The sequence below is a fragment of the Falco biarmicus genome, chromosome 6 (genome assembly GCF_023638135.1).
Source record: "Falco biarmicus isolate bFalBia1 chromosome 6, bFalBia1.pri, whole genome shotgun sequence".
NCBI lineage: Eukaryota > Metazoa > Chordata > Aves > Falconiformes > Falconidae > Falco > Falco biarmicus.
Window position 1 is genome coordinate 29,526,625 of NC_079293.1, and position 15,516 is coordinate 29,542,140.

The window sequence follows — 15,516 nt, forward strand, 5'->3', positions numbered from 1 at the left end:
ATTATTCTTCTATGCATGGCATCTGTAAGACTGCATCTGGTGTATTCTGTCAAGTTTTTGGCTTCTCAGTACAAGAAAGACATTGATATGCAGAAGTGAGTCTAGTGGGCAGCCACCAAGATGGATAGAGGCCTGAAGCACATGATGTACATTGAAAACTGAAGAAAATTGGGTTTGTTTGGTCTGAAGAAGCCTAGCAGGAGCATCTGATTGTTGTCTTCAGCTTCCTGTTGGGAACTTATGGATACAAAACATTATAGATACGTAGCATAAGGACAAGAGGCAACAGACACAAGTTGTATAATGGGAGATTACAATTAGATAGTATAAAAAATATTTCCAGAATAAAAGTGGTCAAACCATGGAGCAGGCTGACCATAAAGACTGTGGAAACTCCACTTTTAGAGATTTTTCAGAACGTGACAGCACAAGGAACAACCTTGAACAACCTGATCTGATGCTGAAAATCTAAGTGAAAGGTTTGGCCAGATGACATAACAGTCCTTTTCAGCAGAAATTACATCTCATCTTCCTTCAGTTTCCAACAAAGTAGACCCTCTTAAAATGTGGATATTCGCTAAAGGGCAACATCACTAAATTTGCCAAGTTCATTTCACATAATCTCCTGTGATGTCCATCCCAGGATAACAAATGTCTATCATAATACTTTTTTACTATTTATTACTTTTGCAAACATTCAACCAATAATAACATCAGCAACAATTATTTCAATAATCTGGCTTTGCTTACACCTCAGCCTTATGTGAAATCTATACAAAATTATCATAATAATGAATTTGCAGGTACTTCTTTATAGTCCTCTTTGCTGCACATAACAATTTATAAAACATACTATGCACAGAATGAACTCATAGTTTGTTTTGCGTGTGTTTAATCCTGCCATTGTTCCTAGATGCTAATTACAGTGACAGAAACAATTTGTCACAAGGCAATACATTCTGTCCTTGAATATATGTTACATTTAAGTTGTTTCTTTTTTTAATAGACAGATCAATGAGCAGGAGGCAGGAGGATATGTATGCACGTCGTCAAACAACTAGGATGAGATTGTCCAAGTATGCAGCATATAATACCTACCATCACTGTGAACAGTGTCATCAGTATATGGGTTTCAATCCCAGGTACCAGGTAAAGATTTGCAAATATTTTTACTCAGCAGATCATAAACTGAAGCAGACACAACCCAAACACAGTTCTGTGTACATTCACTGTATTTGAATTGGCTTAGAAGTTGTATGTATGTGTTAAAAACACCTCATTTACAGATTCTGTTATTTCTTGAGGTTTGTCTACTTTGACAAGACTGCAGGTTTAGGGATGTCAGAGGACTGATCCTTGCCTCATTTACACTAGTATATTCAATGCTGTAATCTGCATTCCGTGTGTATACTACCAGTTAAAACTGGTAAACTTTTCCTACTGGGTCTTGTTTTTTTTTACCTGACTAACAGCAAAAGATGCTACTTCTGATACAGTAGTCGTTCAGCATGAGAAGTCTATGTGTGGTGTACAGACTGTTATTACTCAGAGTAACCCTCCAATTGTTGCCTATTGGAATGTGAGGAATGCAAATACTGGTTTTTATGTGTCAATATTTCTGAAAGCTGAAAGTGGCCTTCAAGTATTGGTACCATCTGCAAGACAAAGCAGAAACAATGGTTTCAAAAGACAGAACAGTTTGATTTATATTTTTTTAGTGTATGCTCTACCCTAGGGGGCATTGCTTAACATCTAGTGAATTGTGAGGTAAAATCTAATGCAATACAGTAAGTGATTGTAGTCTGTTTGGTAATGTTATAAATGTGTACTAAATGCAACGAGACTTTGTAGTTTGACTCTAACCACTGGAATTATCATTTTTTTTCCCCATCCTCAGCTTTATGAATCCACTCTGCATGCATTTGCATTTTCCTATTCTATGCTGGGAGAAGAGATCCAGCTGCATTTTATCATTCCAAAGTCAAAGGAGCATCATTTTGTCTTTAGCCAACCAGGAAGACAATTGGAAAGCATGAGGCTACCACTAGTCACAGATAAGGTAGATGGATAATTATATTTATGGGCATATATGGGAAAGAGACACCACCAATTTCAAAATCTGTTGAATTAGGATTCTTTACACTTCTGATCCTGCTGTCAAGAGATAATGAAGATGTCCTGATACTAAGCTTGAATTTTCTCCCAGAAAGGAAGACATGAAACAAAACTGTTAAGCCACCTGTCAAAACTGTTTCTTTTGCCCATTATCCAGGTTGATCCTTTGGTATGAACACTCTTATCTGGGGCAAAAAGTCTTTGGTTATGAGTTTAAGATGTTAAAGTGGGAACGGTTTCAGCAATGAGCCTCAGAGACATGGTTTTGTTTATCATAGAGCTACTAAGAGGAAGCAATCTTTTTACCGTAGAGGAAGGCAGTGGATTATCCTTCTTACTCTGCATAACTGCTCAGTTGCTTTCATAAAAAAATAAGGCTTTCAAAGAATCTTTGTTACATTATTCAAGACTGTCCAAAAGATCACATTACGCTTGTAAAAAACCACTTTGTAAGGTCATCCATCTGACAGGCTGCGCAAATTCTGATGTTGGCTAGTGACTGCTAATATCTGTGTCTAAGATGAAGCCGTGCCTTTCTCAGGCCACACTGCTTGGACTGTTGAAGCAATTTGCGGCAAAGTAGTAAGCAGTAGCACTTCTATCTTGGAGAAAATAAGCTGCTTCCAATAAATAATAACCAATCAATACCACCCTCCAGTTTAGGCTTTTATGTCCAGTTCAAGTTTGAAATGGGAGAACTCAGTCAGCAACACAGCAGCAACTCTGGATGAAACCTCCTGCTCTCCCTCACCCAGTAAACTTGTGCTTGGCTATGCAATCAGAACTGTGCACTGGGTCCTTGTGAAGTCTCTTTCTGCTTCTGCCACCGACCTGCTCTGAGGCTTTGTCAAAAATTCTTCCTTTGCTTCTTTTCCTGTTCACTTGCTCCAAAATGGTGCCTGCAAGCTTGCTGCAAGCTTGAAAAGTGCTGTGGGATAAACCTACATTATTAAACCATTATAAAATATTTTTCTTGATCCACTTTAAATTCCCTTCTGTGAATTCCACTGACATCATATCCAACATTTTGTGCTTTGGCATTTTTAATCTGGAGTGCTTATCTGTGAGGGCTTTGGAGAGGCTCTGTAAAGAGGCACACTTTCATTCCGGGTCCTTAATGACCTTAGTAGGAACTAGGCTAAAATTAGTTGCCCAGACTGGAACAGTCCTGGATGCCTGTAGAAACACAGCTTTCCGAAGCTGTGCTAGCAGACTTGGAAGCACCTAGTGAGTTTCAATGCATTCAAGACTGAGTGATAGCCAGTCAGAAGGGTTGTACTGCGGTTTTGGAGTAAGGTGTTTCTTACCATCTTATGCCATATGGACCTAAATCCTTTTGGAGATCTAGCCTCGAGGTCCTGTGCGCTTGGCAGGTCAGGGTTAGCAATCCTACCCAGTCCATCACACTCTCAGCAGCTGAATAAACTACGTCATAGAGTTTTCTTTTCCCCAACTTTTACAAAAGTTGCTTATTTTCCTATTATGCTGATTTAAAATGTAGCAGATTGTCCAGTGTCAGTGAATCTGATTTGTTCTCTTAAAGGATCCGGTTCTCTTTGTTTAAACATCACCCAGCTTAATACAGAAACGCATGCTTCTTTTTGTTTACAGAGTGAAGATTACATAAAAAGCCCCACTTTTACTCCCACCACTGGTCGTCATGAACATGGACTTTTCAACTTATATCATGCAATGGATGGAGCCAGTCATTTGCATGTTTTAGTTGTCAAGGAATATGAAATGGCCATATATAAGAAGTATTGGCCCAACCACATCATGCTTGTTCTTCCAAGCATTTTCAACAGTGCAGGAGTAGGTAAGTATAACAAAAACTTCTAACAAATGCAGGCACACAACTTGGGCCCTTGAGGTGTTGTTGCTCAACAGTGAAATGTAGGCATACACCTTCTAGCTAGTATATCTGATCTGGTGATCTGGATTCTCTCTGAAGAGAATGTGTCACAGCTGAAGATGCAATTCACTTAATCGAGGTCACCTAAAACAAACTAGATTAATTTTACCCTAGAAATACTTACTCTCCTCTATTGATTTTAAAGGGAGCTGAGGGTGTTAACTCAGATGGAGTTACCTACTCTGTTTCCTTGTGGAAATAAGTTATGTGCTGTGGTGCACTGATTAGGTACATCTGTTAGGTAGGTTCTGCTAATACCTGTGAAATGTTCAGCACCTTGCTTTTACTACTGGAACAACTTACAGACAGCAGTAGTGACAAACATTCAAAGTAGGTTGTCATTGTTCCCATGTTATTCAGTTGGTCAATCAACATCTCTAGACATTTGCACTAGGAGATGCTAGTGGAGCCAAGTATCTGTCAGGGTAAAATAATCAGTTGCTAAACCCTTAAGACACTAGCAAATCTTTACCACAGAAGTCAGGCTTCATTTTTTGTGCTTCCCAGTGGGGATCCTATAAGTCGTTTCCTTGGCAAGTGGCAAAGTAAGTTGGCTCTGGGGAGTGTCAGGGCGTTAAAAATCTTCAGAATGAGTCATACTCAAGTCTGCAGAAATATTAAGTTCAAAAGGATTTCAAGTTAAAAGCAAACAATTTCTGCCCCTACTTTTAATCAGATGGTTTATGTCCTTGGTTTCAGGTGCTGCACACTTCCTGATAAAAGAGTTGTCTTACCATAACTTGGAGCTTGAACGAAATCGGCAGGAGGAGCTGGGGATAAAACCCCAGGATATTTGGCCTTTCATTGTCATTTCAGATGACTCCTGCGTTATGTGGAATGCAGTAGAAGTTGATTGTTCAGGGGACAGGAAAAGGTAAATAGAGTAATATACGCTTTTTCAGCTGATATCTTTTAACCTTGCCTAATGAGAGAAGTATTTTCCCTAGATATCTGCCTTTGCATAGCACAGTTTAGTGCTTGTTTTTCATTGCTGTCCCCTGAGGTTTCAGTGCCCTGCAGCCTTTGCTGTATAGCTTGACTCCGGTTCAAACCAGAGTTACTGACACTGCAGATTTCAGACACTAAACAATCCCTGATTCACTGGGCAAGCATGGGTATTCAAATGTACATTTTAAACAGGATTTTTCTAAGGAAGCTAAAAGACATTTCTGTGCAAATTGTGTAACTGGTTTCCTCTGGCTTTTTTGTCAGTCCCAGGCTGTATGGCTCCTTTATTAGCTCCCCAAATCCCCAAACAAATATTTTTGTTTTCATTACTTTAGAACATTGTTTGTACTAGATATTTTTATCTATTCCCAGAACGGTGCTATACAGGATTTACAGCAAAACTTCAAAGAGAACTAAACTCAGTGAAAACTGAGATTTATGGACTCTAGGGGTGGGCTAGAAGGATCTTATACTTAGCACTTAAGTTATGGCACAAAGTCAGCAACCCTCCCAGAGTCATTTGGAACATTATCCAGGTAACTTTAAATTTTTACATGTCTGAGTTAATATTTTGAAAGATCCAGACTAAATTTCAGAACTGTCATAGCAGTCACCACCACACAAGCTCTAGTTAACTTTAAGTTTTGATTAGAGTGAGAGACAAAAAGTTGCAGTCAGATAATGCTGAAGAATCCTGATACTCGTAACTACTTTTGATTGTTAAGAATTGCTCTTCAGCTGAATGAGATTCCGAGTATTATCTATATACTTTAAAATTAACACATATTTGTAATTATTGTAGTGATTATACGTGGACTGAAAGGAATGTTTCCTTGAAGCAAATTCTGCAACATATTGAAGCAACTCCCAATGTCACTCACTACGCCTTAATTGGGATGAGGAAATGGTCCAGTAAAACAAACAGTGCTGAGATCAAGGAACCGCTCTCCTGCTGCCATGTGCACGATTTCATTATGCTGAACGTTGACCTGACACAGAATGTCCAGTACAATCAGAACAGGTAAGTGAAACAGCAGCATCTTTCAACAGATATAATCAACCAAATAAAGGATTTCTTACAAAAGCTCTTGTGTTTTTAGGGGATGTTGCTAATGGGATGCAGACAGATTTCATTTTCTTACTGATGGTTCAAATCCTTCCCAAATTGCCAGCAGTTGGAAAAAAGACATTAATTTCCATAGTTTCAAATGAAACAGTCATATTTTAATTATAGAGCAGACACACTTAGCAGCGTGCCCTGCAGTATTGGTCCCTCAGTTGTCTAGTCTAAATGGCCTTTTGGGAAACACAGTACTTCTGAAGGAAAGAGGGAAGTATGGGTGAACGGTGCATAATCAAATCTTGTTCTGACATGGAATTGAGATACAGCTGGGCTTTTTACCCTCAGCAGCACAACATGGAACGTACTGCATGTGTGCTCATCAGGACAATCAGAAGAAAGGAATAAATAAGCTTTGTTAACATTGGTGGTTGTTTCTCACATTCAGCTGTCTCAGAAATTGGGCTTTTTCGTTTATTGTTCCACATGGGATGTATCAGATTATAATATTGCCGTACGCAGTGTCACCAGTTATCAACTGTATTCACTAGATACGTCATCTCACAGAATTTCACAGATCTATGTGAAATAAGCTGTGGGTTTGGCCCCGTTTCTGAGGGACAAGCATTTATTAAAACAGAATGAAGTAGATATCACTAGAGGTGGGGATTCACTTCTCTGAAACTGGACTTTATGCACCTCAGAATCTGCAAGATGTCCATATCGGCTGACAGGTATGACGTGAAATCTACATGTGTTTTTCTGTAAGCTACATGGGATACCCCAGATAATCTAAAATGGCTCTACACATCTAGACTTAGGTAACTGAACATCAGTCTCTGTACTTCTCAGAAGAACTCTCCTATGCCAGGAAGATGTCTTTTGAAGTCCAAGTTTACTTGTAATTGCAGGAAAGCACTTCTGCTTTCGTTATTCTGTGGATAAACAGAAGACCTAAATTTCTATTGTCACCAGCCTGACACCTTAAGAAAGAGCATTTTAAAGTTGCTTCCATGCATCTCCTAGTGCAGAACTGTGCTCCCAAGCTGTCCAACTGTATTACCTTATGAAGCATTATGAAGGGCTAATGAAGAGAATGAAAATAAAGCATAATGATAGGAGTACAGGCAGCAATGTTAAAATGTCAGGAATGCCGGATCACACCCCCCATTTCCTGCCTGTATCTTTAAACCATTATCTTCCGTGTGGGTGCCGTTGAGCCTGAAGTATTGTATGACATTCCACGCCTGGGCTGGAAAGGAAAAAGGTACATTTTAAAACACGGAGGCACAGTCAGGAACACCAAATATCCATGTAAATATTATTAAGATGAAAGACAAGATTTTAAAAACCTATAACGAAGGCCATGTTTCTCACTGATGTCAGCTGTTGTGGTAATTGCTCAGCTGTCTTGAATCCAAGCCCTGGATGCTAACCCACCAATTCTGCACATCATCCTATTTGCTTTGTAATAATATATTTTCAAAATGAAGAACTGAGTCCGGATTTTCCAAAGGCCAAGTATTTGAGTTTAGTGAGCTTTAGAAGTTTACCTTTTATTACTTTACATCTTATTTTTAAAATGGGACAAATTCAGCTCAGGGACGTTTGGCCTCATTCTGCTTAATTTATTCCTGTGTCTCAGCAGTTCTGTTGTATTAAGACTCCTTGTCTTTAAATAGCTTTTGTCTCTAATGTAAAATGACAATATATCTGTAGAGGAACATTTTAAAAATTACTGGATATTTGTATTCTAAGGGAAAAATGAGTACTCGGAGATGTCTGTGCATTTGACAAATCAAATGTAGGGCCTCATCCATCTCCTTGGAAGTCAAAGGAATTAATTTCCTTGACCTTATCTGGCATAGTAACATGTGTAGCTATTTTCTATAACTACGTTATTGTAGTAAAAGGCAAAGAAAATATTTTAACTCCTAGGTCTTTTCCCTGGCAATTTACTACCTTTCTTCTTCCATTTTCCTCTGTGTTTCTGGTCCTTTCCCCCCCAAGTGGTTCCCTCCCTCATTCTGATCTTCTTGAACTCATTCTAGCCTAGTTTATTATTAGAAAGCTGAGGCCTCTTTCCCTGACTGATAGGTGCTGGTGGAGGGTCAGTACGTTTGACACCTGTCCTTTCTATACTGCTGATCAAAGACCCTGAGTGCTTGCATTTGTTAGTGTGTGATGAGAAACATTCCTCTGAACTGCTATGACTTTATCCTTTCCAGATTTACGTGTGATGATGTTGACTTCAACTTGCGTGTCCATAGTGCTGGACTTCTCATCTGTCGGTTCAATCACTTCAGTGTCATGAAAAAGCAAATTGCAGTAGGAGGACAGCGGTCCTTCCATATTAAGTCTAAGGTGGGACCTGAGACCTCGGTTTCATTGTTGTTACAATTCTGTTTTCCTTTTTTGTACCCTGTAAGCAGGAGACCTGAGGTATTTCGGTGCCTCACCAGTTGCCAGTAATTGGGTATGTCCGCCATGTGTTTGGTTTTTTTAATTTATTAATTTCTGAAATCTAAGATATTCTTGGCATAAATAGCCCTTTCCTTAATTATTTTCCTAAAAAACCTTTTAAATAAAACACCTAAACCATCTCTTTATGATCCAAGTAACCATTCACTAAGTTTTTTATCTATAGCTATTGCATTACTCATCTTCATATGACTTCGTATGTAGGAGTACTTTGGGTTCAAAGAAGAAACCTCAAAGACTCTATAAATACAAATATAATTCTGTGAAATGCTGAAACTTTTTTGGTAGCTGGTATTTTTGTCTGGATGATTTTGCTTCTTATATAAATCTTAGATTTGTAGGACAGAGGTATATTTTATACAAACCAACATTAAGTACAACTTGATTGATCAGGATTTATCTGTACTAGAAATATTTTTTCCTCATAGGTATCTGACACTCCAGTTTCAATCTCCCCTGCTCAGTACATTTGTGCTCCTGACAACAAGCATACCTTCTTGGCAGCACCTGCTCAGTTGCTCCTTGAAAAATACCTGCAGTATCACAGCCATCGCTTCTTCCCTCTCTCACTGAAGAATTATAGCCATCCAGTGCTATCTGTGGACTGTTACCTTAACTTAGGACCACAGGTACTGAACAAAACAATCTTCAAGCAGCTCTAGAAATGTATAGGCTATGTTTTGGGTGAGTTCATTGATGCATTCCTTAATAATAGTTACACAGCCTTTGAAGAACCAGGTATTGGAACCCTATAATGTTGAAATAAAAATCTTAAACCCGTAGAGATATTATTAGAGACTTCAAATGAATTACATGGAGAACAATACCAGAGTTGTTCTAAATACTAATACAGTCTTTGAATTATATGAGATTCTGAATTAACACAGAAAACATTTTTCTTGTAAGAATTTTCCCAGTCTGCTATAACTTGGCCCATCCTACAGCAAATATCTTCCACAGGAGTGTTTTACAAATCCTAGCTAGCCTTTAGAAAGCACTTCAAAATACAAATGTTTTAGTTCACTTTTGGATGATAAGATGAGGCAGAGAAGCAAATACCAAGCGAACAGTCAGAATGGGAGAAGATGACATTACATCTCAGGAGCTGTTGGCTTTCCCTGATGAGTTTAGATCTAAAGCCAAGGTCATACTTATACTCAAATGTAGGTCAGACAGAAGTGTGATAATAAGTTGGTGTTGTTCTGGGGAGAGAAACTGTTTTTAACTTTTCACCTGACTTGAATATTAAATGAAATTCAGTCTTGCTAGATTTACTAAACTTCTTTACCAAAACAGCTGTAAAATGACCTTCCCATATATGTTATTCCCAGAACATTTTGAACTATATATTTTAATTTTTTTTCTGGCTAAGCTCTTACAGGTCTATCTTCCCACCATGTTTGGAAAAACAAACTCTGTGGAAGAGCATTGTACTGTTACTGTCTTCATCCATTGCATTCTTTCAGCTCTAACACATTCAGCACATGAAATGAGTTTAATTCCATTCTGGAATTGTTGCCTGAGCTGGAATATGATGCAAAAGGATTATGGATAAGTACAAGCATCCTGGGCCAGAGTCTCACTTGCTGTGGGTCAGCCTTCCTCCACTGAATCATGCTGATTTATGCCAGATGAGGGTCTGCCCCAGCTAAGTAGTACAATGGCACTCTGGAAACAAAGCCTTGTGTGGAAGTTTCCTTAATTTAAGTTTATAAATCCTGAAAGAGTACCATAAATATTCCTGGGTCCTAGTGGATTCGTGGAGTAGCCACAAAAACAAACTAGACAAGAGGAAAACTCACGCATTTAAGTATATGCACAACTCACACTGACTTGAGTAATCCTATCATCATGTAAACGAATTAGGCATTTCTGAAGGGCTCTTTTTTGTGTCTAACTTCACAGTTGCTGTATTTACTCATGTGTAGGCAAACTGTAAAAACCTGCTGGGCAGGTCACAGCCATTATGGTTGTGCGGAGCTATTATTACTGCAGCTTTCAAACCCTATCATATCTAAACCTCCTGATAATAATAGTAATGAATAGTAATAACTCATATATAGTTATGAATAGTTCTTTTATGTAGATTTATAATAATTAGAGGGATGTTTAGCATGGAACTATAAAGATCACAATATTTGGAGTTGGAAAGCAAGTCTGAATTTGAAACAGCTGCAAATACTGAAAGCTTGATATCAAACCTTAGCTTTATATGGAATCTTGAAAAATGTTTTTTTTTTTCCCCCTCTCCCAATCAGATTGCAGTTTGCTATGTGAGTTCTCGACCTCACTCTCTGAATATCAGCTCCTCTGGTTTGACATTCAGCGGTCTCCTGCTATACCTCTGTGACTCCTTTGTTGTAGCTAGCTTTCTGAAGAAGTTTCATTTTCTTAAAGGTGAGCTGTAATAGTTTTATTACAGAGAATTATATGACCTGGTCTGTGGGAACCTGGGGAAAAATGTATTTTATATTTAAATATACATGCATATATATGTATATATATGCAAATATATGTATATGCATCTATTCATATTTGGCTTTATATGTCCCACCCATCTTGTATGCTTGGTCATGCTGGCTCTGTACTGTAGTGAACTGGTATATAACAGTGCTGTAACTTCTGCAGATTTCTAAGTGGGGAGGAATGTTTGATCTGTGTCATTATGCTTAGTGTATATGCACAACTCCTTTATGTTTGAAAACTGAGTATTTAAGATTTATGTATGAAGCATTTACCTATTGTGTTCTTGCAGGTTTTCTAATTTTCAGTAAAGAATGGGTGATGGACAAGTGTCCACCAAAATCTATTGATTATCCTTGGAAATAGAAGCTGGCTCATTTAAAATGTATTCCTAGTAACCAGTTTCTCCATGTAATTCTTACAATGGTGGATAGCAGTGGACTTTCATTTGTATTTCAGGCAGTCACACTGCAAAATTCTTTCAGATTGTTCTGCTACTATCTTAGGCATTTAGGGCTCTGGGGATTTGTTTCACTCACAGCTATAACTCACTGGAGGAGGAACACCTCGGCAAACGCCCTCTTGAAACAGGCAGAGTTGTTATGAACTGCTGTGTTCTTTGTTGCAGTTAATACAGTTTCATGTAGTATTTGTAGCAAAGTGCAAATTGGGGTATACGGTGCTTTCACTTGCACACGCCACTGAAGCCACGTGAGTGCCAGCGTCTATGCTCATTCTGGAGCAGTGTCAGTGTTTGAATCAGCCTGTGGTTTCTCCAAGAAGGCTGTCAGTAACTGCGAAAGAAAGCAGTGCTTTTGTATTGCATTTTTTGAGTGGCCAGCGGCTATCAGTTTCATTTTGCACAAAGCAGGCAGTTTTTAGAGCAGGTAGCACAAAGTGTATTTGATTCAGGATTTCTTCATCTCCCTTGGCAGTCTGCTTCATTTCCTAACCTGCTATATGAGCATTAAACACCGCATGGCTGTTTGCCTTGTTTCTTATTGTTATATTCTCAGCTGTTTTTTTTGTCTTGGGCATTTCCACTTACCTCACCACCTCTCATTCAAATTACTGAATGCTGGTGAGGTAATTATTTCCTCTTACTTGAGCACTTTTCTCAGAAGCCAGGAAATCATACGTGCAAGTTAAAATGGTATCAGCATGCCAGTCAAGACAGTTGATATTGTTTACTAAAATATGACATTTCTCACTTTGGCATTCTGGATTTGCTCATGTCCATTGTCATACAGACCAGATTCTTTGCCAGAACTTTAGCTTACCAATCTGAAAAGCGGTAAAGTTTGTGATTAGTATTAAGGACATGTTTAGACCGTTTCTGGTCAGCAAAGCACAAAGAGCTTAGTCAGCCCGCATGGTAATTGACTTGTGGCGTAAGTGTTTCGCTGAGTGAGGGTTTCACTCGACAAGGTAATGATCAGTGGGGCTAGAACAGCCATGGGTGTAGGGCTTTTTGTTGTTTTCTGCCAGGACCCATCACCACCTCCTTAGTCCTGTTTTACCCTTCCTTACCCTAAAGAGTACGGAAAGTATTGTTAGTCCGGTTTACTAGATGAATACTAGATGCCTCACCTTACACAAGAAGACCATGACAAATAGGGAGCCAAACATAGCTGTCCTCAGTCCAGCATGAGTGTCTTAATTTTCTCTCGAGTCCATTTGCAACGCCTGTTGTGACAGTGGTGGATGGAGTTCTGCTTGCAAAGAGGTGGTGGGAGCTGGGTGATCCGAGAACAAAGGGGCTACTCACTTGGGTTTGTTCTTAACTCTGTGCTTAGGTGCCACCCTGTGTGTGATTTGTCAAGATCGCAATTCTCTGCGTCAGACTGTTGTCCGGCTAGAGCTGGAAGACGAATGGCAGTTTCGGCTGCGGGATGAATTCCAGACTGCCAATGCAAAAGAGGACAGACCGCTTTTCTTCCTGACTGGACGACATATTTAATTGGAAAGAGACACATTTCCTGAATGATACAAGAACTAACAGCCACCATCTCACGAAATCTTTTGAGAGGGTCTGCTTTCTGAACAGAAACAGGACTGTTTTCCATTGTTTATGAGAATGATATCTAATCAGACAGTTTACTCTCATATTTCCAAACACTGAAGTGACTTTTCTAATTTACTTGTCTGGTGGAAGTCCTTCCTAATTCCTGGGAGAGACACAGGAAATTACTACTCCCCATGGCGGAGATAATTTTGGATCAGAAGGGAAGTCAATGAGTGCACTTCTTCTGTGACAAAAAAAGACCACATAGAAGTTCATAAGTAATAATTTTAGAAAACTTTCTGTACATTCCAGAAATTGGAAATATAAATTCAGGATCAGATGCTGTTTTGCAAGTCTTATTTATCTAACAGCTGGCATAAGGCAACAAGAATTGTTACAGTTTTGCAGTATACTGCTACTGATTGATCTAGGTAGGCTTTTTATATGAAGATTTGTAAAGTATATTTCTTTAATAGTGGGAATGCAGTCAGAGCCTTAATTTTTGGAACAGGTGCCACACTGGATAGTTTTACCATACAGGACTCTTGGGATAGAGAAACGTAATTATATGTCTGGTTTTATTAGCGTAAGGAAAAGGGTCAAGAAAGTAGACTTTAAAATGAGATCTGAACTTTTAAACCTGAAACTGAAATTACCTTGAGTAACTGAAGACATCAAATGGAGAGACTGACCTGCAAGTGACTTATTACATCTGGAACAGTGGTGTATTCTGGTTTCTGGTTAAATTGCTGCACTGCCTGCAGACTTCAAGCTGGGCACAGTGCACTCAAGACAGCAGATGAGATGGTTCTGAAAAACTCTCAATATACTTTCTGGGGATATTTTCTTGCCAAGATGCATTAAGAGTGAGAGGGATTCAGGTTGAAATCTAAAACATGTTGTAGAATGCACCAGGTGTCATAGTATTTTGTATAGTCTAATTGTGAAGTCAGTGATCACAGTCTTTGTCTAGGTTTTTGGAAGTGCTCTGAGTTGCAAACTTCCCTTTTGTCTTTATGGAAACAGCGTTAACTTCACTCAGTCCAGGTACAGGAAGGATGAGAATAGACATTGTCAGAAGCCATCTAATATTTGGGCAGTCCTTTCTTGCTGGATACACCAATGGGAGGATCACTGGCTGATGAAATGCCATTAGGTGCCTGAGTCCATTACAGTACTGGCCTTGAAATGCAAACATCAGTAGGACTATGCCAAAGAGCTAATTTAGGTTCATTTACAGGGAAAAGGTAAGTTCTGTAAGTTTGAGAGACTTAGATCGCTATTTACAAGGTAACTGCTAGAAATCAGTGTGTTTCTATATTTCATTGTCCTTGTTTCAGAGTGAGAATTCATTTTAAGTTTTGGGAAGGAAGGCAAGCATTATCCTATGTAAATAGTATTACCTGTTCAGTTTTCACTGGTTTATTAGTCAAACTTTTCTAAAGTATGACATTCATGTCTAGTCCATCCTTCATAAATAAAAGTACTGCATGGACATCTGTCCTGGTGATGTACAGGACTGTCAAGTATGATTTTGTATGTCAAGTAGGGAGAAAAAAAAAAAAAAAAGGGTTGGCTGAAAGGGGTTAATATAATTAAGGAATGCCCTGAACTGATCAAGAGAAACAGTACTGCTTAATGGCCTGAAGCATAATGCAGCCTCAAAGACATAAGAGGTTTTACGAGAACTCAGAACTAAAGACAGCGGGTTGAAATCTCCTTTCCTGTTACCAAATACTTCAAAAACTTATACCAGTGTCTGTTAACTTTTTCTGTGTTTTAGATCTGAGATTTGCTTTGCAAGTCTTTAGAAATCCATTTTCTTCAAGAAACTGAAAAAAATGCCTGAAGTATATAACAATAAATAAATAAAAATATATCACATCCTCTCTTAACATTCTTTTTTTGCCACAAAATCTTCAAAACTTTGCCAAAATGCAGCTGCTAGTGGACTGAAACCATCACACTCCTGTGTTTTGTTTCACTGTTAACCTTTTGCTCCATGAGTTACCTACCTACTGTGTCCTGTCTATAGCACAGAAGTCTTGGGACTGGCCTCACCAGACATATGTCTGTCATGTGACCAAGTGGAATTGTTCTCCATCATGGAGTATGTACATAAGCAATTGTATATAGTGAAACTTGCTTGCATAGCCCATTGTCTGACAGAGCATAACCTGTTATCGGACCAGACAGGCACTTACTGTGTGACCACAGTGTAGTTCCTGGCCACCATACAACCAGCTATGTACTCAACATGGTAGAAAAATACGGCATTTTGTTCACAGGATGCCAAAAGTATAATGGTGGATGAGTCAGGAAAAGCACTCTCCAGAGCTCCATCCAAGTTTCTTCATCCCTGACCTAGTTTACAAGGTAAGCTCTCTTATTAGAGTGTAAGCTTTCAGAAAGAGGGACAACATAGGGTTTGTGTCCAATTGGGACTCTGAGGTGGTACAGTAATACAGATAAATAATAATGATAAATAAAACCAAATCTATTTGGGTGGGACTGGCAGCCCGTGCTGAAACT

The 15,516-nt window shown here is 38.8% G+C and overlaps 1 protein-coding gene across 1 annotated transcript in view; it reads left to right on the forward strand.

Annotated features, from left to right (window-relative positions):
* GREB1 (growth regulating estrogen receptor binding 1) overlaps positions 1-14,868 on the forward strand; it is a 108,968-nt gene extending 94,100 nt beyond the window's left edge. The window contains exons 25-33 of the mRNA XM_056343961.1: positions 1,007-1,149; positions 1,898-2,059; positions 3,727-3,931; positions 4,727-4,901; positions 5,778-5,996; positions 8,264-8,399; positions 8,945-9,145; positions 10,775-10,913; positions 12,776-14,868. Of these exons, the coding sequence (XP_056199936.1) occupies positions 1,007-1,149; positions 1,898-2,059; positions 3,727-3,931; positions 4,727-4,901; positions 5,778-5,996; positions 8,264-8,399; positions 8,945-9,145; positions 10,775-10,913; positions 12,776-12,939 (1,544 nt within the window). The 3' untranslated portion in view covers positions 12,940-14,868. The remainder of the gene's footprint in view (positions 1-1,006; positions 1,150-1,897; positions 2,060-3,726; positions 3,932-4,726; positions 4,902-5,777; positions 5,997-8,263; positions 8,400-8,944; positions 9,146-10,774; positions 10,914-12,775) is intronic.
* The last annotated feature ends 648 nt before the right edge of the window (positions 14,869-15,516 follow it).